Below are 22,705 nucleotides of genomic sequence, written 5' to 3'. Positions count from 1 at the left end.
CTTCTCCCCCAGCCCCGGAGAGGCCCGGACCTACCACGCCGTGGGGTTTAAGCCTCCGAGCCCGGGCCTGCGGACTCGGACCCCGCGGCGCCCTCAGCCCCCCGCAGCCCCGAGGACTAGCTGCTCGCGCACTCGTCCCGCGGGAGACGTGGGCCGCTCAGGTTTTCCTATTGCTAAGCCTCAGGTCCTTCCGGTGGTTGTTTCAAGAACGTAAAAGACTACCCATTTCTGTTTCCCTCGTACCCTCCCCACATTCAAGGGGCGCAAGAAATTATCTCTGAGGAAGGTATCTCTCAGTGTACCTCTGAGAGTCCTCCAGCAGGGAACCGCGAGGGACCCCAAGAACAGTCACCACGCTGACAATCAACCTTAGATAGCCACTACTTCATTTACAATATAAAACATGGAACCAAACTTTGAGATTTATTCTAGAAATAAGGGCTTTCCCCTAGCTTTTATGATTTTAAGAAATCCTGTTTGGAAATTGTCATCTTACATAATGACAATAATTCAGATTTATGAAATGCTGCAGGCTTTAAGCAAAGCAGGCTCAGTGCTGCGGTTTTGCTTAGCATAGCCGAGGTAGACTAGGAAGAACGAACTCTGTTTCCAGAATCAAATCCAGGCCTGCGCTGAAGCTTTTCTGATTTGGGTAAAAAGTCTTTGGATATTCACTTGGAAATCAGGCGAACTGATGAATGGGTAGAGAGATGGGTAGGTGGTTGAGTAATAAGTCAAATATAGTTACGTGTTAATGATAGAATCCAAGTGATGGTTGAAGGCCGCGGTGATGGGGTAATAAAATTCAATTTTTCTGTATGTTTGAAAGTTTTTCAACTTCAACCCAAAATGTTGGATGGGGCAAAGGCTGGTTTTGTGTGACACTTGGTCAAATCCCTGCTGCGTATTGGCTGGGAGACTGGAACAAAAGGCCCCAATACTCAAATAAATTCATTTTCCCATCTGTGCACAGCGGATGGTTACCAATCTCCCCGTCTCGCAGAGTTGGTAAGAGAAGGGACACCGTCAGGTTTTCCCCCAACTCCCATGGGCCCTCAGATCGAGAGCGGCCCCGAGGGGCGAGGAGAGAGCAACACACACCAGCAGCAGGTCCCAAATCGCTCGAGTTGGCTGGTGGGAATCGCCTTTAAGGGGGTGAGGAGCAGCAGCCCTTCTGTTTACTCGCAACCAGGTGGCCGTCAGATTGTGTGTGGCGTAGCCTGGAACCTCTTAATGCGGGACTCTACCCCGAGACGGTGTTTCAAGGACACGCCAGAAGCAGAATGCCTCCCTCGATGCCCGCCAGTGCCCTAGAGGTCTGAGGAGAAACCTTTTACGCCCAGAAATGACAGCCGTATTCTCTGACTACAACATCCCACTCCCAGGAGATTTCTTTTGCGGGTTTCATTTTAGGAAACGCGATCATTTCCAGCGAACCCTGAGGAAACCTTCTGTAAAATGTACGGATTTAACGAGAAGCGGTGCTGTGTTCAGTACTGCCTTAACCACTGATGACAGCCATCCAAAGCGCCGGGTACCAGAGGGGCAGAACCCAAGACGAGAGACGAAAATTCTGTGGCTGAGCGCGAAACCCAAGAGGGCGGGGCCATGGGCCGCCCCGCCCCGGGCCTTTTGTGACGTAGAACAATGCCTGCCACGCGTCGGAACTCAGCAGCTTTCGCAGCGCGGGGGCACAAGTGACACGCGTGAAGGAACGCCGTGGTCATCTGAGGCCAACTTCAGGAACCATGCAGTTCTTATTAAGATTAATCGTTTTCTTTTATGTATCGGGCATTTTTACTGCTCTGGGACAAAAGGAAGAGGAGAGCATAGAAGAAGTGAAAATCGAAGTTTTGCATCGTCCAGAAAACTGTTCTAAGACGAGCAAGAAGGGAGACCTGCTAAATGCCCATTACGACGGCTACTTGGCTAAAGATGGTTCGAAATTCTACTGCAGGTAGGAAATGCTATGAACTGCTCCGGCATCCAGTTGATGCATGAAATCTAGGCTCCCTCTATCAACCAGAAACTAAGTGGTTGGTTGATTGGTTTGTTCTTGTTATTTAACAGTAAGAGCTGAGCCTTTTATTCCTAGGGGGGGAAATTCCTACTGAAATTCAGTAGTTCCCTGGTGAACTATTACTTTTTAAATTATTAAACAAGAGATTATCAGAAATACACTACATACACAGGCACCCGGACCACTGCCACCACTCTTGGGATCTATACAAGGGTAAGTGATGGTACTGTCTGTAAGGATGTTCTCACCATTTTTTTTTTTTTCTGTTTGTTGGAGTCTCTTTACAGAGGATTAGCTAGGGTAGTTTAAGAGATTTTATCTGGCCTCCAGAAGCATGATATTTACAGACTGAGGGCCACTTTTCAACTGTATCCAAAAACCACAACAGTATCTTTCCCTGGCGTCTTCTGGGCCCTATGTTCTCCCATCTGCCCCCTCATCTCACCACTGTCTGCTCTGATTTAATTGATCGTTTATTACTCAGAGGAAGAATGGCTTTTCTATTTTTATTACCCTATAAAGGTAGGATTGGGTAAAATTAGTTCTTTCCATTTGGAAGAAAATACATAAATTTAATAAGAAAAGATACAAATTTTAATTATTGTTCAAATGACTTTTTGAGGCTAAACCTGCACCATCATTTTTTAGAACAAACTCAGAAAGGTTAAATGAGTTTTTGGATAGACCATGAAGCTACTTAGAGGCCGGAGACCCATTAAAAAGGTAACTATTGAATAGTTTTTGCAAGATGGCAATAAAAAAAGATAATGACATGACTCCTAATGACTAGCTTTAGGCAAATCAGACTTCTTTCTGGCTATTATGAAAGAAGTTTGAGCCAAACAACCCACCAGGGGGTTCAGAATGAATACTAATATGGGAAAAGAGAGAGGACTCCAATTTTAAATTATAACCTCATGTCCAGGTGTATTTTATTTTTTTAAGATTTTTTATTTATTTGTCATAGAGAGAGATAGAGAGCACAAGCAGGAGGAGCAGCAGGCAGAGGAAGAAGCAGGCTCCCAGCTGAGCAAGGAGTCCAATGCCAGACTCAATTCCTGTAACGTGGGATCATGACCTGAGCCGAAGGCAAATGCTTAACTGACTGAGCCATCCAGGCATCGTGTCCAGGTGTATTTTAAAGTTTGATTTCATTTTTCTTAAAATCAGCTTACCTAAGTGTTGTTTTATATTGTAGTCGGACACAAAATGAAGGCCACCCCAAGTGGTTTGTTCTTGGTGTTGGACAAGTTATAAAAGGCCTAGACATTGCGATGATGGATATGTGCCCTGGAGAGAAGCGGAAAGTGATTATACCTCCTTCATTTGCATATGGAAAGGAAGGCTATGGTAAGGTGTTTTAGTATTATATCTCTAAGTTATATTTAAAAATAAATCACAGCTTTGAGTGTATATCCATAAGAATTGAGAGCAGGATCTCAACGAGATATTTGTATACTCATGTTCATAGCAGCACCATTCATAATGGCCAAAAAGTGGAAATAACCCAAGTGTCCATTGACAGATGAGTGGATAAACAACATGTGTACACATACAATAGAATATTGTTCAGCCTTAAAAAGGAAAGAAATTATTCTACATGCTGCAACATGGATGAACCTTGAGTACATTACACTAAGTGAAATAAGCCAATCACACAAAAACGCTGTATGATTTCACTTGTATGAGGTATGTGGAACAGTCAAATTCAAAGAAAACTGGTTGCCAAGGTGCTGGGGAGAGGGTGGAATAGGTAGAATTGGTTTAATGGGTATAGAATTTCAACTCTCCCAGGATGAAATAGTTCTGGAGACTGGTTGCACAGCAATGTGAATATATTTAATTGTATTGAACTATACAGTTAAAATGGTTAGAGTGGTAAATTTTATGTTACATGTATTTCCCACAATTAAAAATTTTTGAATCACTAAAAAAACCAAGTAAAATAAAAAAACACAGAGGAAATAGTTACAGAATCATAAGGTCCAATAAATTAGTTGTATCTAGTCCAATCCAGCTTTGTGTCCCCACTTTTTACATATAAAGAAAATAAGACATCATTGGAAGACATCTCTCTGGCCAGAGGTTCTTTCCCTCATGTATTGGCAGTACTCATAAAGATCCTGTATATTCTATAAGCTCTACCTTAGTCATTTTTACTTTAGTACATGTTATTTTATTAATTATGACATAAATGTCTATAGCAAATACCCTCGGTAAGCAGTACCAAAGTCAAATTCATAAAACTCGGGAAACTGCAACATGATCTTAAAGTAAAAGGATAGCACTGGAACGTAGTAAAAAGAGCATCTGGATATAAAAAGCTGTCAGTCACTATTACCCAAATTCAGGAGCAGCCTTGAAATGTGGAAGAAATGAACTGCTTCTTTCAATATCTTACCTATTTTTAAAATCCTACTGTGAGATCTGAGAACCCAGGTAAACCAGATAAATGGGGAAAATTTTTGCAGCTACCATGAAGACTCTTACTAATCAATAATAAAAATGAACCTAGCCCTAGAAATAGGCAAGCAGCCCACTAACAAAGAAAATACAAATGGCCTTTAAATCTATGGGAATACTTAGTTTCATTAATTTAAAGAAAGGGATATTAAAACAAAATGAGACACCATTTTCACTCATCAGATTATCAAAGGCATGAAAGTTGGCACAGGTATAGAAAACCAGCATTCTCATGCATTATTGTTGGGAATGTAAGTCACTCGACCTTTCTAGCAATTTCTATCAAGATTTAAAAGCACATACCCTCTGACCCCATAGTTCCATTTACAGGAATGTACACAGAGGTATATATAAAAGAATATTCATTACAGATTTTTATTTTGTAGAAAAAAATGGAAACCACCTGAGTATCCATCAATAGGGAATTAGTTAAATATGGTATATCTATACAGTGGATTATGGTGCAACCAATAAAAAGAATGCCATAGAGCCATATGTATTAATATGCTAAAAATAAAGTGAGATGGGGCGCCTGGGTGGCTCAGTTGATTAAACCTCGGCCTTCGGCTCAGGTCATAATCCTGGGGTCCTGAGATCAAGCCCCTCATCGGGCTCTCTGCTCATCAGGGAGTCTGCTTCTGCCTCTCCCTCTTCCCCACCCCCTCCTCCCCGGCTCCTGCTCCTGCTCTCTCTCTCTCAAATAAATAAATAAAGTCTTTTAAAAAATTAAAATAAAATAAAGAAAGTGGGATAGAATATTCATGCAAGGAAGATTTATTGAGCATCAATGCCAGGCCCTGTTCCAGGCATCGAGCATAAAGCCAATGTACAAAGAAGAAACAATTTCCTCTCCTCAGAGATCTTACCTATGAGGGGTTCATGCATCATGAATCTACACAGATTATACGTGGAAGGATACACAGTCATCTGATGACATTATGTGCTCCGAGAAGGAAACCTGAGGGTCAAGTGTAAGGAGATTTCTTCTTACTCTCTAATATTTTGTACTGTTTAATTTTTTTGCCATGGGCATGTATCAATTTTTCTAAAATCAAAAATTTTTTAAATTGCCAAAGTTAAAAGTGGAGCTGAATAAAGAGGGAAAGTTTTTAAAAGGGGGAAAATGGTCAGCCTGGCAGAGGGATGGTTTTTACTTTGCATTCTCAATTAGATCCTTGCTCTCTTTTGCTGTGTAAAGACTATAATCATTCCCTCCTCATACTATTTAGAATCCTTGCTAACTCCACCTGTTTGAAATATTTAGTATGTAATTAAAGTCACTAAAGATTATTTTTCTAAATCTTGTCATTACTCCCAAATATTTCGTTGAATGGCATACCCTCTTTGAGGCTGTGTTATTAACTCATTAATAGTAGCGATTCCCTCACCTTTTCTTTCCAGCAAGAGCAGAGGATCACTGCCCCAAATTGGATTGCAGGGAGGTTAGTGGCACAAGGCAAACCCAATCAGACTGAAAACTCCTAAAGAGACAGTTTCAGGTAATTACAGCTTCATTCTCAATGCTCTTGGCCAATCATTTGGTCCCATCAAAATAGCTCCCATGGAACCGTACGTAATTTGTATATCCTATTTTTAGTTGTAGAGGAATCTGGGAGAGAAAAAAAATTGAAGATAAATTTAATTGAATGTAGTACTTGCCCAAAAATATTGTCATATGTTGAGGCCGATTCTAGCCAAGATGAGACAGGCAAAGTTTGCCTTTTAGACTCTTCAATCTCATTGTAACCATATCCCGCACCAAGAGGCACTCATCCATCCTATTGGGCCCCCTTCCCCTATAGCAAATGACCACTTAGTTTCCTTTTTGTAAACTAGGTTATGCTTAGCTATGAATGACTACCCAGGCTGCCTAAGCTATTAAGAATCCAGACCCTTGCTGCGGAGAGGTACAAGTTTAACTTTGAAGAAGTTAGTTCACATTCAATTTGAGGTGTCCCCAATAAACCTAAAAACGATGAATCTCATTAGTAACACCACCAGCACTTTTGTTTTAAGGAAACTGTGGCCCAGCAAAAGTATGTTCTTTGGAACATACTTAATTGCTGGCTTACCTGCATTACAATAGGTAAGATTAGATTACATAAAAATTGCAGTGGAGACCTTTTGTAACTGCCTAACAAACCACTTCTTGTCAAATAAGCTCTTTTTTTAAAAGTGTTTTATTTATTTATTTGTCAGAGAGAGAGAGCACAAGCAGGGGGAGCAGCTGAGCGGGGAGTCCGATGCAGGACTCGATCCCAAGACCCTGGGATCATGACCTGAGCTGAAGGCAGACACTCAACTGACTGAGCCACCTAGGAGTCCTGTCAAATAAGCTCTTTTAAATGAGTTGTTATCGAGCCCTAACATCAGCTATAACTTTATTTTAGGTAGCACTTGAAGAAGGCTTTCTCTGTGCAATATCCTTGCTTCGTGTGACAGAGCACCCTGCATGTCTTGAAATGCATGACTTTTCAGTGCTTTAATTAACAGTACACGTGGTACGTACAGATTCCTTACATTAACTCCTACGTCTTTGGTCTGCTTCTCTAAATACAAGTAATTCTATGCAAATTCACTTTTTTCTCCTTTTTATGCTCTAATATCTTTGTAAGACAAAACCTAATTGGCAATATTTTCTGTATTTACAGAATTATTCAGAAAGTTCATAGGTAATTGTAATATTTTTTCTTAAGAAATTTGAATTTGTGTTTTGAGGTTGTCTTTATTATCATTAGTTGTTTCCATGTTGTAAGGAGATTATAACTGGACAGAATAAGAATGGATTTTATAAAAATTATCATTGAATTAATCTCTACCACTTTTTACTCTGAAGTCAGGTGATAGGTGGTTACATTGCTTATAACTTCATTAGTCATAGAATGCATGAGTAGATTTTTCTATGTCCTGGCTTTGGAGATAACTGATCCAGTTCTCCTTCTGGCTATAACTTTCAAGCTCTTTTCTCTTTGGGTTATATAAATACTTCAGCAAGAATTCTCCACTGTTTCATTAAAGAAATTACTATTTCCTTCAGAGAACAAACAGGCTTTTTAAAAATAAACCATAGGGGCATTCATTCAACAAATATTTGAGTGCCTATCATGAGTATCTAGGCAATACTGGTGACACAAGCCAACCCCTGCCTCTTAGCACGTCATTTCTGTAGGTTATTTTTATGAAATGGTCATCTGAAATAGCCCATAGCTTGCTAAGATCATCTGTGACATCACAAGTGAGTGAATAGGTTAACTTTATTCAAGAGGACTATTCAACTTAATACTTAACTTTTTTATTGTTATTAGAGATTTCATAAAATTGTTACGGTGTTATTTTCTCATTGTACTTATTTTGTAATGTCTATAAAGGATTGGAAAGATGATTATATTGAAGCGTATGTTTTATTTATACTTCCAAATAACTATAGAATATCATTTTTTAAAAGATTACACATTAACACTTTGACATTTTTCTGCCCATGCATTTCTTCTCTGCAGTAGCTCTCTCCTATATAATGATGGGGTATATTAATAAAAATTACACCAGTTGTCGTTATTTTAATTCAATCAGGAAATAATGGCGCACTAGGTCCTTAAAACTGATTTGGTTTAAAAACGTGGAAAAAATTTTCTTAAAAGTGTTTAGTAAGTGGTTTTTACAAATATGAAATAATATAATCATAATGCTATAATGGCTATTTGTGAATAAATATTTGAACACTATCTTCATGTAAGTTAAACTGTTAAAAATTATACCTTTAGCAGAAGGCAAGATTCCACCTGATGCAACATTGATTTTTGAGATTGAACTTTATGCTGTGACCAAAGGACCACGAAGCATTGAAACATTTAAACAGATAGACACGGACAATGACAGGCAACTCTCTAAAGCTGAGGTAATTCAAACAAATTCCATATGTGCAGTCTAATTTTTTCATCACAATTTAAATACATCTCTGTTACATCTGTTATTTTTTAGTTCTACCAAGCATGGGCTGATTACTTTGCTTTTATAGAGCTGGTTACTAAAAACTCTAAACTCCAAGAAGAAAATGTGCTTTTTCAATATAAAACTTGTAACTGAGTCATCCCGTTCAGTTGCCTTTCTCCCTGCCAGAGGGTCGTTAAAATACCAAGCTAATCTTATAGGGCATTCTAGACTACAGCTTCTAGACTACAAGAACAGAGCTTGTTCGAGCAGCACCGTAGGAATTTGTAACAGTGCAAATTATTTCTACCTCACAAGGTTGTGGGGATTACATGAGATTATGAAAAGAGATAGCAAGAATTTGAGTTGTGTGCATTAGAAAATTGTAAGCAGGAGCCAGGAGGTCACTAACTAGCTTCTGTGTTCGTTAGGTTTTTGTGTTGTTGTTATTGTTGTTTTAAGATTGTATTTATTTATTTGTCAGAGAGAGAAAGAGCACAAGCTGGGGAGCGGCAGGCAGAGGCACAGGGAGAAGCAGGCTCCAGCGGAGCAGGGAGCCCAATGTGGGACTCGATCCCAGGACCCTGGGATCATGACCTGAGCCGAAGGCAGATGCTTAACTGACTGTAAACCACCCAGGCATCCCTCCAGTTAGTCTTATATATGAATTGAGGGATTAATAAAGATGTCGGAACAATAATAGTAATTTTTTTTTGTACTTTCTCAGTACCAAGTACTACTGTAGGCACATTAGCATGTGAACTCACTTAATCTTTATGACAGTTTGTCATTATCTCTATGCCATAGAAGAGGGAAATGATGCCGAGACAGGTTAAGTAACTGGCCTAAGGTCATACCACTCCAAGTGGCAAAATCAGACTACAACCTAGCAGTCTGGTTCCACTACTTTGCTGCTTTTTTTTTTTTTTTTTTTTAAGATTTACTTATTTATTTTAGGGAGGGAAGGGGCAGAGAAAGAGAGAGAGGAACTCAAACAGACTGTGCAGAGTATGGAACCTGACCCAGGGCTCAATCTCATGACCTGAGCTGAAACCAAGGGTTGGCTGTTTAGCCAACTGTGCCACCCAGTTGCTCCTGCAACTTTGCTCTTAACCATGGCCTGCCCTGCCTGTTTCAGGGAATTTCCAGCATGGATGTTTCAGGGCTAATGTTTGTACTGCTGAAGGCTGGTGCCTGGCTGAGTCCCACTGACTCGACCCTTTTTGCTTAAATCGAGTAACCCATTTGTCTGCCACCCTCTTGCTTGGAGACAGTTTAACATACGACTCTACCACCTAAGTAACAAAAGGTACCTGAGTCATTGATTTCAAGAGACAAGTAAGCCCCCTTTCTCTGTTTCTTTTTCCTCTCCCTTTCCAGTCCTTCCCCCACCCTGATTCTACTTCCTCCTCCAGGATATTAGTAAGGACTTTCCCCTGAAGCTCCTTGGTTGCTCAGCAGAGAAAGACAGATATGTGAATGAAAATATCCCCCGTTCCTTAAGAAGGACAATTAGAGGGGTGGCAAATCCATCCCAGTACGTACTTTGCATTGACTCCTTACGAGTTTCAGAGTGAACAACAGCAGAGGAATTCACGTAGCACCAAAGAGCTCAGCCTGTGCACACAGACCATTCGCTATCAAATGCACACGAAGAGGCACATTCTGCAGTGTGAATACTCTTCAGTAGCCCTTATGGGATCTTTAGTTCTTTCTGGAAAATAAAAGTAGAGAAAGTCCAAAACAGTGACCTGCTTAGCAACAGTCTGTCCAGATGTCTCTCAGGTATCAGCTGCATTATCACTAAATGGTAAGAGTGACTTTCACATGCTTGAAAAGAATAGCTATCTTTCATTGATCTATAAATGTTACTCTAATCCTCACATCAATACTACCATAGAGATACTGTTTCCCTCCTTTTACAGATGACAAAATTGAGGTCCAGAGAGGTTAAATTATTTGTCCAAGACCACACAGCGAGTACGTGACAAAGACTAGATTTGAAACATGAACTAAAAGAAACTACCTCCCTTCATCATCAGAAAGACTGAGTCAATTATTTCTTTAGTACAAGGTAGGAAAGAAGAGGAACACAGTATTTTTATTAAATTATGAAGTAGAAATAGTGTGGAACTCATTGCTAGCAAAATTAAGCTTATGTTCTTACCTGCTGCCTCTTTGTACCTCTCCACTACGCTGTACTAGAAGAGTCAGTAATATTGGTTATGAAAATATATTTACTTAGAAACTGAGGAATATTTGAGGTTCTTTAAAATTCTTTTCACCTACACCAGATTACTAAGGCTCAACTGGAAGAAAAAAAATGAATCTCCCTCAATAGGACTGAAGTCTCACTTGAGAACAGTTGGTCTATCCTTCATTAAGATCCATTGATCAGGGGCACCTGGGTGGCTCAGTCATTAAGCGTCTGCCTTCGGCTCAGGGCGTGATCCCGGAGTTCTGGGATCGAGCCCTGCATTGGGCTCCTCCGCTGGGAGCCTGCTTCTTCCTCTCCCACTCCCCCTGCTTGTGTTCCCTCTCTCATTGGCTGTCTCTCTCTGTGTTAAATAAATAAATAAAATCTTAAAAAAAAAAAAGATCCATCGATCATTCTAAAATAAAGTCTACTCATGATGGACTGAGTTTGGATACATACTGCTAAAAACCTCTGAGAGTTCAACTTTAGCTTTCAAAAATACTCTTGCCTTTAAAATACCTAGCCTTGCTGAACAGTATCTCCAGATTATTGCACATTGCTTTGTTTAGTTATTATATATATGTATCAGCACTTTCCAATGGAAATATAATTGAATCACAGATATAATTTAAAAATTTTAGTAGCCACATCTTACAAAGCAAAAAGAAACAGGTGAAATGATTTTAATACTATTTTGTCTAACTCAATATATCTAAAATATTTCCCTTTCAACATGAAATCAATGTAAAAAATTATCAGTATTTTTTATTGTCTTAAAAATTTGTTGTGTATTTAACCCTTAGAGTAGCGTATCTCCATTTGATCTAGCTGCATGTCAAGTGCTTAGTAGTCCCATGTGGCTAGGAGAAATGTCATATTACACAGAGAAAGAATACTTAATACCTGTTTTTTATTTGACCTTATTATCATAGAGATTGACATAGTTATGTAGATTTGAAGGAGAGTTATAGAAGCATAGGAAAATTAAGAAAATTAAATTTTATTTCAAAACCTATGGTTGAGTTTTATTGATAATACAATATATGCAGTAATTTTAGAGATTATAAAAATGCCAATTTGGGTTTTATTCACTAATAGAAATCCTCAAGAATGATTTTCCTGATTTTCCTTTCATAACATAGACAGTATAGATTATTGGAAAACACTTAGTTTCCACAAAATTTAATTCAGATGTTAATCTTTGAGTATGTACCACTAACCACCTATAACCTCAGGGGAACCTAATTTGAAGATGTTCCTTTTCAGAAAAATTGCTTCAAATGTTAAAAGGATAAAACCTCAAACAGTTTTTAAAAATTTTATATCACTTACGATAAGTAGCCTTAGAGTTGAGTTTCCTTATGTAAACATTTCTTTCAAGTTACTGAAATTTACTGTGGTACCTTTTTATTAAAGACATTATTTTGGCCTTCTAGATAAATCACTACCTGAAAAGGGAATTTGAAAAAGATGAGAAGCCACATGACAAGTCCTATCAGAATGCAGTTTTAGAAGATATTTTTAAGAAGAATGACCATGATGGTGATGGCTTCATTTCTTCCAAGGAATACAACGTGTATCAACATGATGAACTATAGTATATTTTTATTTCTAAATTTTCTTAGCTACTTACTGTACTTTATATATAAAACAAGGTCACTTTTCTAGAACTTATATTTTCTGTTTTCCTCCCACGAGGACATATTTTGATCCCCTCGATACATGTAATTTTGACAAAATAAATGTGTTATTTTGCAAATTTAACCTTCAGGAAAGCTATAATTGTGTTTCCTATTGCTTTATTCTGTGAACACAAATTGCAGCACCACGAAATAGACCTCCATGTCCCAGTGGGTAGTTCTCCCCCATCAGGAAATAGGACACCTAGGTCAAAATCTACAAGTTCTTCCCAGGTCTAACCTTAACAACATGTATAAATATTTAAATATCGAATTTTTAACATTTTAATTGTAAAAATGTCCCATGTAGTGAAAATATTCAATAGGACCCAAGAATTAACATTTCATTTGTTTATACATTTCCCAGCATTACAAGTAGAAGGATATAAAATCACAGGACTAAACAAATCTTCCTTTTGTATGCACACTGGAAAATATTCGTTGTACAGTTCTGTCCCACAGAGCACCTTAACACGGTCTCTGTACTTTTTTTTTTTTTAAAAAAGATTTTATTTATTTATTTGACAGAGATAGAGACAGCCAGCGAGAGAGGGAACACAAGCAGGGGGAGTGGGAGAGGAAGAAGCAGGCTCATAGCAGAAGAGCCTGACGTGGGGCTCGATCCCACAAAGCCAGGATCACGCCCTGAGCCGAAGGCAGACGCTTAACCGCTGTGCCACCCAGGCGCCCCACAGTCTCTGTACTTTTTGATGCAAGCTCTGGCCTTTGGTCATTATTCTAATGGGAAATGTTTAAAGATAATTGACAAAAGACTTCGTGCCTCTTACCTAACAGACATAATAAAATCTACACTGCTCTGAGTCCATACTCCTTCAGATATCATTACCAACGTGCTACCTCCTCTTCCCTTTTGCAGGCCTTTGGATCTACCATCCCTAACTTTTTGTCTTGATAGTTTTAAATTAATGCCATGGTATTTCTTAGTTTCCGGTTCCCTTTCTCTATGTACCTCTATCCTAGGTCACTTCATTTTACAGTGTTCTTGTTGTTGATCATGAATGAGCATTGCAAACTGGCACCCCATCAAATTTTTGAAAATTTGTAGAATTTATTTTATAGGTGAGGACATTTCATGAGGATACAAGCAGGGAATACACTGCCATGGCAGTTTTGTGTCATGGTCAAATCATAACATCCGACTTGTTGAGAATAGGAGGTAAGAGGTGCTGTAGAAGATATCTCACACTGGTGTCAAAGAAAATGCACATTATTTATTGGACCCTGTAAGGTTTTGCCCACTGCGTATGTAGAAAAGTATGGTCAGGCACTAAATAGCTCTGCTCCAAACAAGTGAGTTCAAACCAAAGCTCTTTCCAAACCATTGTTCAGTGTTCATCTGTTATACGCTCTTTAGATACACTGCCAGAAATTCTATTATCTCAAAGTTCAGGGGTAACACAAAAAAAAACCCACCAGATTAACGGATATCACGTATGCATAGCACAGAGTTTGACACTTCATAAAACCAAAGCCTTTGCTGTCTATCCTTTCCTCCCAAGAGGGCTTCGTGGCTGTACCCAATTTTGTAACTCCTCCCTTGCTCAATCGCCAATTCTCGTTCCTTGACTTCCCTCAGGAAAACCTGCTCCATTGGTGACTCAATATTATGTTTTGGTTTGGAAACTGCCCCTGTTCTCTACATTAAAAAAAGTCGCTAGAGCATTTTGTAATCAGTATACTCATATTTGCATTTGACTCATATATTCTGCTCAAAACACAAATATAGTGGAAGAAGATACACGTGGAACTCATTCCAAGTACGAACTGTTCATAATTCTATCCTTTCTGTCCCATTGTTTTCCAAGTGCTTTTAAACTTATGTTTTTAAAAATTATAGATGATGTAAAATGGAGATTGATTCTAAAACTCTGATCACAAATAAATAAAATTTTACTCATCCTACATACATAATCAGGTATTTCATAGTTACACGATTGCTTTATGCTTTCACAGGCATATACCTAGTAGAGAGTGCTGTTCCTACATTTTGGGTTCTAGAATTTGCATTATATTTGCAATTATTTTAATAAGGGTATATAATAAATTAATAATTCAGGTTGTTTATGAAAAATCTCAGACGTCTTATAGAGTAGATGAAAAAGATCTCTCAAACTGAATATGTTAAATATTTTAAACATTTTCAAAGGAGAAAGATAAAGGTGTCCTAGCTGCCTTAACTTTCAAATGACAGTAGTGAGTTTTTATAAAGACAAAACTAGTGAGCATGTGTACATCACACAAAGGGAAACTGCTATCAGTCACCTTGTGAACTGTGTCCATAAAACCCCACACTGAGCTCCGTGTGCTTTTCATTTGATACCACAATTAAACATTTAGGATTACATTGAATTATTAACACATTTTTCTCATTTTACCAGACCTAAGGCAATGGTTAAAGCACCATAAAGTCACCACTTTTAACCTCTTGTCATTCTTAAATGTTGAATTAAAAGTCAATTAAAGATAAAATTGATATTTAGAAAAATCACTACGTAAAGTTATCTAAAATTATAGCCAAATCCCAAATATAATTCTAAAGTAACTGGTAGATATCATGAAGGAACGTCTATATTTTGAATTTTATATTTAAACCTTTTTTCACATAAACAATATTAATCTTTATGACAATTTATAGGGCAGATACTATTATCATCTCCACATTTATAGATGAAGAAATCGATGCCCTGATGGGTTAATTTCTCTTGCCTCTCCCTCTTTAATTCGCCACAATTCAGCAAAGCATACCTACATGATTTTGGAAAGGTGTGTGGCACAGTTGCACCTAAAACACTATGTTCACTTTCCGTTTTATTTCATCCTCTTGTGCCAGACATCAAAACAAGGAACTGCATGAAGTCGCACATACTTCTGCCCATCGACAGAGCACTGAAAACACCCATAAACTGTCTCCCTTTTAAAGTTCCCCATCCCACAGAGTATGCAAGGTCCTTTTGGAATGTTGTGATTAAGCAAGTTAACTCGGATATGAGTCCCTTCTTTGAGAGAAATATCAGTCATGCTGAGAGGTTTGTCATAGTAGTCAGAAAAAAGATCATCTAAGTAAAGCTGTGAACGAGAAATGGCATCCATTACTCTTCTATCTGAAAGCACAAAAACAGAGAAATGTGTTAGAAGTCCCATAAGAAATACATAACCACACCGCATTCAGACATACATGAATCTAAACCCTGAGTCATGAAATGATTTGGCTTTTGGATTTAAATTCCTCCTTAACAGACAGGAGTCCTGACTGGATAAACTCAAGCGTTAATCCAAGAAGAAAAAAACATTTGAAATACTCCTCAACGGACATACTTCTCTCAAATAGTATATTCCTCAATCTGTACAGCAGCGCAAACGTCGCGGTTTCTTCCCTCTCAAATCCTCCTTTTGACACTGAAGTGACACAAAGGTCTATAAAAAAAAAATAATTTTTAGAAGATGTTATAACTTGAACAACTCATATTTTATTGGGAGTTTTAGTTGTGGCTGATGAATTCTGGTACATGCCATTCACTGTATTTTTTAAGTTAAATTTTATATATTTTTCGAAAAGCTAACATTTACATGGTACAAAATCCAGACTACAGAAGAGGGACACAGTAATAAGTCTCCGGTCTACCCTGCACCCCAGCCTCAGTTTTCCACCCCGGAATAACCACTGTCAAGTTTCTTGAGTGTACTTCCAGAAATACTCCATATTATTTTTTAAGCATGAAGGAATAGATATGTATGTATGTATGTACATAAAATTATTTAGGCTCAAATAGTTATATGCTACACACATTTCTTTAAAATATCTCTTAGACATTATTCCATGTCAGGGTCCATACCTCATTTTCTTAATGGCTTCATAACATTCCGTAGCTATGGATGCACCATTATTCAATTAGTTACTGATAATAGATCTTAAGGTTATTTCCAACCTTTCGCTATTACAAACTGAATATCCTTATACCCGTATCACTTCCCATACGTGTAAGTATATCTCTAGGATAAATTCCCAAAAGCGTATGCACATTTTAAATTTTGATGGATATATCAGTTCTATCAGTTTATACCCCTCCTAAGAATCAATATAATCGTAAAAACCTATATCTGAAGTGTCCCAAATGGCCTGTAATTAGCATGTTTTGTCATGTTTCTGGATTTCCTATTCTCTCCTCCCACAGAATTACAGAAACAAAAACAGGTCTAAAAATGTTTATAAATTACCATGGCTAGGGGGCTCCCTTGCCTAGTCCTTTGAGGTGGCTGATCTCCTAATCTTAAAGACCTGTGAAATGTCAAAGTCTAAAGTGAGCTGCACTGAGATATAAGGTATATAAGGTATTCTGTAAGGTATATAAAGACAATTTTAGGGCAAGCGTTTATACTGTCAAAGTTATTTTTTAGGGAGAGTTGGGGGGAAGCTGAGTCTGTGAGAGGTAAAACTGAAAAAAACTTGTCTTATCTTAGTTTGGACGCCCTGACACCGACAGGCATCTTAACTATCTACCCATTCCTCTATTTGCCATCATCAAAAATGACCTATTAGAAGATCATTTATTATCTCCCCACGTACGTCAAGGAATACCTTGTCAGTAGATTGCACTTAAGCTCTTATCTATAATCAAAAGTGCAGTGGAGGGGAGTCTGCAGCTTTCACCAAGAAGCAGAGAAGAGGTAGTGGGTACGAGTAGCAACCAGAGGGTCTTTCCCAGCTACTTTACCCAAGTGTAAGATTGACAGTACTGAGAGTATCATTCTTCCACAATTACACAGAGAGAGTGTGTACGTGTTTGTTTCCCATTAAATTCTTCTTAAAAGTATAATTATTTCAGTGTTTCATGCAAATCATTCACTTACCAAAGGCACCATCCAAGTAAATGAAGAGTTCAAAAACACTGAAAGCGATGGTTGTGTGTGCTGGAAAAACAATAGCTTTGTCCCTTCCCTTGGGATTCTGTTCATCCATAAAATGAAACTATAGTAAATAAGTAAATAACATTATTAAGGAGCATACCATGTAAGGATAGCTTTTTGGAGAAACAAAACATTTCGTACAACCTTACTATTAAGACAAAAACAAATGAATTATCCCATTGAATTTAACTGTTCATACCAGAAGTCCACGTGGTCCACTGGGTCTCACGATCTAGGGAATACCACTTACCACTTTCTCACTAACATTGGTACTGGGGCCAAAGATTAGTGCTACCACAACAGTAAGGCTCTAGGACAACTTTTTCTTTCAACCACAAACCAACTGTTTAAGTGCCACAGTCGTTTTTAGCCTACTCTATTGTTCCAAAGCCCCCAGAGTTTTCAGCAGCTTTCCAAAGCAATCATCAACTTATTTACCAAAATAATCTCCAACAATTAAATAAATGTTTCACTTTGTGCCCCCAGAATGATCCAGTGTTAAACAACTTGGTGGACAGCTAAGGGTAGCCACTAAACAGAACTTTTATTTGCAAAGATTCCAAAAGTTTTTCATTGAACTCTATCTTTCTAACAATTCATTTTAATAAAACCAGTCAAGTTATGATTATGGGTCATTAACTATGTGAATGACAAAGACAAATAATACTAAGCTAAGAACGAAACACAAATAACTTCCAAGAGGTTTTTGTGGGGTTTTTTTGTTTTTTTGTTTTTTGAAGGAATTTAACGTTGAATGAAGCATGTTTGGCTATGCACAATATTATTGTAAAAATTAAAATATTATAAAATCAACTTTCAAAAATTCGAGTATTAAGTACATCACTGAAAAATGAAATCAAGAATTCAATATAAGCATTCAAATTTATTCATAAAACATCATTTAAATAGTCATAGGAGGGACTCTAGGATGCATTATTTCATAAAGATTAGTGGGGTTTTTTTGCATCATATTACACATTGAGAATCACAGTTTTCTTGGATTTTTTAAAAATTCTAAAACAAAACCATTACTGTGCAAAATCCTATATACACTTGTACCACTTTAATCTTAACATTTGACAAAATATACACATCTCATTAGAAATTTAGTACTTGTTAAAAACTCCCATTGCACATTTTTAGTAAGAGAAACCTAATGAGCGTGGTTTACCCGCATGGCTTCCCCGCGAATTCCAGCATGCACAGACAGTGAGCACTGTCGTGTGGTTCGAATGCTTTCCATGACCACACACAATACTGCCTTTCTGCTGCTCCTTGTCTGACGTATCAAGCTGTGATCAAAATTAATTTTTCTAGAATAAAGAACAGAGATATTCACAAGAATCTGTCACATCTGATTACATATAATAGGGTACATTTTTTGCTGTCATGTGTTACTCATTCATGGCCCACCTTAACAAAAAGTAAATCAAGGCAGGTCTAATACGAATCAGAAAGTATGCTCGATAGCCACTAATAATCTGCCTCTCCTTTCTCTTTTCTTAAAACATGCTTATTATAGGAGTCTGTTGGAAGATACTCCCTTAGTATATTTGTTGCAAGCAGATTAGTGTATTCTTTTTTTTTTAAGGATTTATTTATTTTTATTTGAAAGAAAGCGAGTGCACAAGCAAGGGGAGGGCCAGAGGGAGAGGGAAGGAGGAAGAGAGAGAGAGAGAGAGAGAACCCTCAAGCAGACTCCCTACCTAGCACAGAGCCAGACACAGCGCTCAGTCCCAGGACCCTAAGACCATGACCTGAGCTGAAATCAAGAGTTGCCCGCTTAACTGACTGAGCCACCCAGGCACCCCCGTGTATTCTTTTAATCTAATAACTTAGTAAATGTGTACAGGGCCAAAGCAATTTTGTGGTACAATTAAAATTTCTGTTTAAACCAACTGATTTTGGATATCTACCCTTACCTAAAGTCTGCATATATTGCTAATTTGTAGTAGTTCAAACAAATAAAAAAAATAAATTATGTTAGACAATATATACAACCTGAATGTTTTCAGCATTCTTTGTAATGAAATTTATACAATTAAAATATTTAATGAAAACACTGAAGTAGATTAAGTATTATTCTACTGACCGGGTAGTAATTTCCTTGAGTAATGTTGATACTTCCACTTCATGTTTGGTTACCACACCAAATGAGGCTTTTACTGCAACAGAATCTGATCCAGTGACGTTAATCCCAACATCATTCACAATATGGTTGCCCCGCCTTCCATAGAGTGAAACATCTGATTTATCTTCATAATTCAGTAACTGATAAGATGAAATACCTTTATGAAAAGGAAATCAATATTTTTAAATGTCTTAAATTCATCTAGTATAGATTACATATAGTAATGCATTAATTTACTATTTAAGACTCCATTACACCAAAGTTGAGAAAGGTGACATTTCAAGCCAAGATTTAAAATAGCAACTCATTTAAATTAAAAAAAATAAATATATCTGCATGAATTATGACTTTATTGTTAAAACATGTAAACATCTTTTTTTTTTTTTAAGATTTTATTTGACAGAGAGAGAGAGAGAGCACAAGAAGGGGGAGTGGCAGGCAGAGGGAGCAGCAGGCAGAGGGAGAGGGAGAAGCAGGCTCCCCACTGAGCAGAGAGCCCCATGCGGGACTCTATCCCAGGACCCTGGGATCATGACCTGAGCCAAAGGCAGACGCTTAACCGACAAAGCCACCCAGGCTCCCCAAAACATGTAAACATCTTAAAACATGTAAAATATCCCTCTTGCTAGAAAATGAACTCTTTCTTTAAAAATTAATTTTTTTATTTGAGTGTAGGAAGTATACAATGTTATATGAGTTTCAGATATACGACATAGTGATTGGACGAATTTATGTGCTATGCCATACTTACCACAAATGTAGTTACCATCTGTCACCATATAATACTACTAAAACATTAACTAAAAAAAATTTTAATTAAATAGCAACTCAATTAATTTAACAACAAAAAAATAGAGTACCTAAAAAAAAACTCAAGCTCTTTGTTCCACCAAAAGAACCCTGTACACTGTAAGATCCACTGAGTAGTTGAAAGAAAAGTGTTTATAACAAATAATTTGTCAAAATGTCAATTTGTTTTCTAATCTAGCCTGTAAAATACATTTCAGTTTATCAATTGCAATAACTGAGTCATAAGAAATAAATGTAAATTACTTTCATCTCATTTAGCTCTGTAAGATGGGTAAGATTAAGTAGTATCCCATTTTATAGATGAAGAAATATATTATTTTGTCATATTCTAACTTGGCTCAGTTAAAACAGTCTATAACATAATTGAAATAAAATTATACAATAAGTAATTTCACAAACTAGGTTGGAAAATCATTCAACAAATAAGAGATTTGATACTATACAAATTTAGGTATTATTAATCTTATTACTACTATCATAAGTTGCTTTTATCAATGTGCAAATATTACAAATATTAGTATATACAACCGAAGTTTGGATTGTCAATAATATAGCTGAATGAGTAGTTACTCCCAAACAGGTATTTAAACTTACCAGCTGAAATTTCTCTGTCTCCTAGAAGAATATCTTTCAGTGTAAAAGGTGTTGAGGTAAATTTATATCTAGGAAAGAGAAAACATCGCTTCTTTTTTACCACCAGACTTAAAGGTTGGTATTTGTCAGCCTCACTGAGGCTTGGAACAGGAACTAATCTCCCTCCATCTCCAACTTGCTTGACAAAGCTCTTGGTAGCAGCAGCAAACATATTAATATGATATGAAAATGTCATCAACTGCAACCCTCAGATAACAATCCATACTTTCAAAGAAACCAGGCACAAACCTAAGACTTGCTCGATTTTAAATATAATTGAACACATTAAAAACACAAAGCATGGTTTCACCAAGTAGCTTACCAGTGTACAATTCACAACACTGCCTCTCCTGGGGTGCTCAGGCAATGAATTATAGATCAACGGTGTTAAATGATATACTAAGAGAAAGTCAATTTGGAATTGCGGTCTATAAGCACTAAAACATATGCAGAAAACTACTAATTTTAAAATACTACCAGTGTCCTTGATGAGGGTTACTGTTGATAGTAGTTTGCCAGTTTTGAGGAAACCTATACCTCTACGGGAACAATGCAATTTAGACACTAAAATTAGCCCTGGATACCACCTACAGTGGACCTAGTCCAAAGGGAATTCCTTCGCAACTTCACCATGCCAATTGTGGCAACAGTAAAGTGCTCTTTTGAATCCTTGTAGTATACAGTTCATTCATTTTCCTTCTTATATGCTACAAAACCAAGTGATTAATATAAAACATAAATTCACAGAATATAGAGAAGCAACTGTATGCAGATTTTTATGAGATAACAAATGAAAGCCAGATTGCATATATAAATGAAGAAATAACTATATAATACTAACATATATAAATAACTATAAACTATTACTTAGGGGTTTCTTACTCTGTAGCTGGCACATAGACAACTCTTTGAAATAGTGCTGCATTTATTTTGTTTCATCGTTATTACCTCAGTTACTCAACTTTTCAAGAGAGCTATATCAAGTTTGGGCTTGTTTTTAAGATATCAGGGCAAAAAATAAATTTTAGAAACAAATCTGAATGCTTGAAATATTGTATTGCCATAGTTATGTGGATGTTCTATTTTGAAAAAGTGGTTATGTGCACTTACAGTAACATACTCATTAAAACATAATGGTAGTAATCGCAATACATGTACAGAAGGGATAGTGGGAAGAAGACAGAATAGGCCTAATTCAAGCCTCTAATACCATAAATCAATTTGACTAGATTCAAGATTCAGCTGTTTTCATTTGCTTGCAAGTATCCAAGGCTCTCGTGTAACCAAAAAACCCCAAAAACCAAAAAAAGTTTTTAATAACGCCCCTTTGTGTGAACAGCACTGTGCAATCTTCCACGACGCAGAGAAAGCACAGGGAGTCATTTCTGCAAGTGGCTAGCAAACCCCTAAGCAACAGATCTACCGTCGCTGTCTGATCCCCACCTAAGGTGGTGCATCCCAGGCAAACGCAATTACGACTAACAACACAGGTGTACAGAAACAGCATTTAACTGGAGCCCACAGAAAAGCCTTCGTTTACACCTAAGCCTTGCTCAGATCCGCTCGCGAACGCGACGAAAGCCTAGAGACAATGGAAAACCACCCGGCGGGAGAGAAGTGGGGGTTGGGGGAGTGGGGTCCCCGGACATTCCTGCGAGCTCAAGGTAGGGCTCAGACCAGAAGAGCCCACTGCAGCCCCCCAAAGCGGATATACCGCGAGTCCCAAGCTTCGGGGCCAGGTTCAGGGACGTTCCGCAGCAATTTTGCATTTAGAATTCTGAAATCTTTTTCTTAAAGTGACGCAGCCCCATCCCTAACCTCCCTCAGCCCCACTACGGAAAAAGAAACTGAGCCTCAGGCCTCACACACTGTGAAGCTGGACTCCCAACAAGCCGCCTCTCGGGGCCGGAAACCGCCTC

At 37.8% G+C, this 22,705-nt stretch overlaps 2 protein-coding genes across 3 annotated transcripts; one reads left to right on the top strand and one right to left on the bottom strand.

The window, feature by feature from the left end:
* Positions 1-1,631: 1,631 nt before the first annotated feature.
* FKBP7 (FKBP prolyl isomerase 7) lies at positions 1,632-12,371 on the top strand. 2 transcript variants are annotated; one of them, XM_045806210.2, is made up of 4 exons: positions 1,632-1,957; positions 3,219-3,370; positions 8,248-8,378; positions 12,044-12,371. In XM_045806210.2, the coding sequence occupies exons 1-4, from the start codon at positions 1,749-1,751 to the stop codon at positions 12,203-12,205; spliced, it is 654 nt and encodes a 217-aa protein (XP_045662166.1). In that variant the 5' UTR covers positions 1,632-1,748; the 3' UTR covers positions 12,206-12,371. The 2 variants fall into 2 exon arrangements, with proteins under 2 accessions (XP_045662166.1, XP_045662165.1); XM_045806209.2 differs by having other exon boundaries at positions 1,633-1,957; positions 8,245-8,378.
* A 1,127-nt stretch (positions 12,372-13,498) lies between these two features.
* On the bottom strand, positions 13,499-22,642 carry PJVK (pejvakin). The gene is made up of 6 exons (XM_045806201.2): positions 20,748-22,642; positions 19,305-19,500; positions 18,384-18,525; positions 17,156-17,273; positions 15,623-15,721; positions 13,499-15,408 (listed from the first exon to the last, which is right to left on the bottom strand). The coding sequence occupies exons 1-6, from the start codon at positions 20,980-20,982 to the stop codon at positions 15,116-15,118; spliced, it is 1,083 nt and encodes a 360-aa protein (XP_045662157.1). The 5' UTR covers positions 20,983-22,642; the 3' UTR covers positions 13,499-15,115.
* Positions 22,643-22,705: the final 63 nt, after the last annotated feature.

The sequence above is a fragment of the Ursus americanus genome, chromosome 1, assembly GCF_024610735.1.
Source record: "Ursus americanus isolate L20-20 chromosome 1, mUrsAme1.1.p, whole genome shotgun sequence".
NCBI lineage: Eukaryota > Metazoa > Chordata > Mammalia > Carnivora > Ursidae > Ursus > Ursus americanus.
Note: the sequence above shows the minus strand (reverse complement) of the source record. Positions and strands in the feature narration are given on the sequence as shown.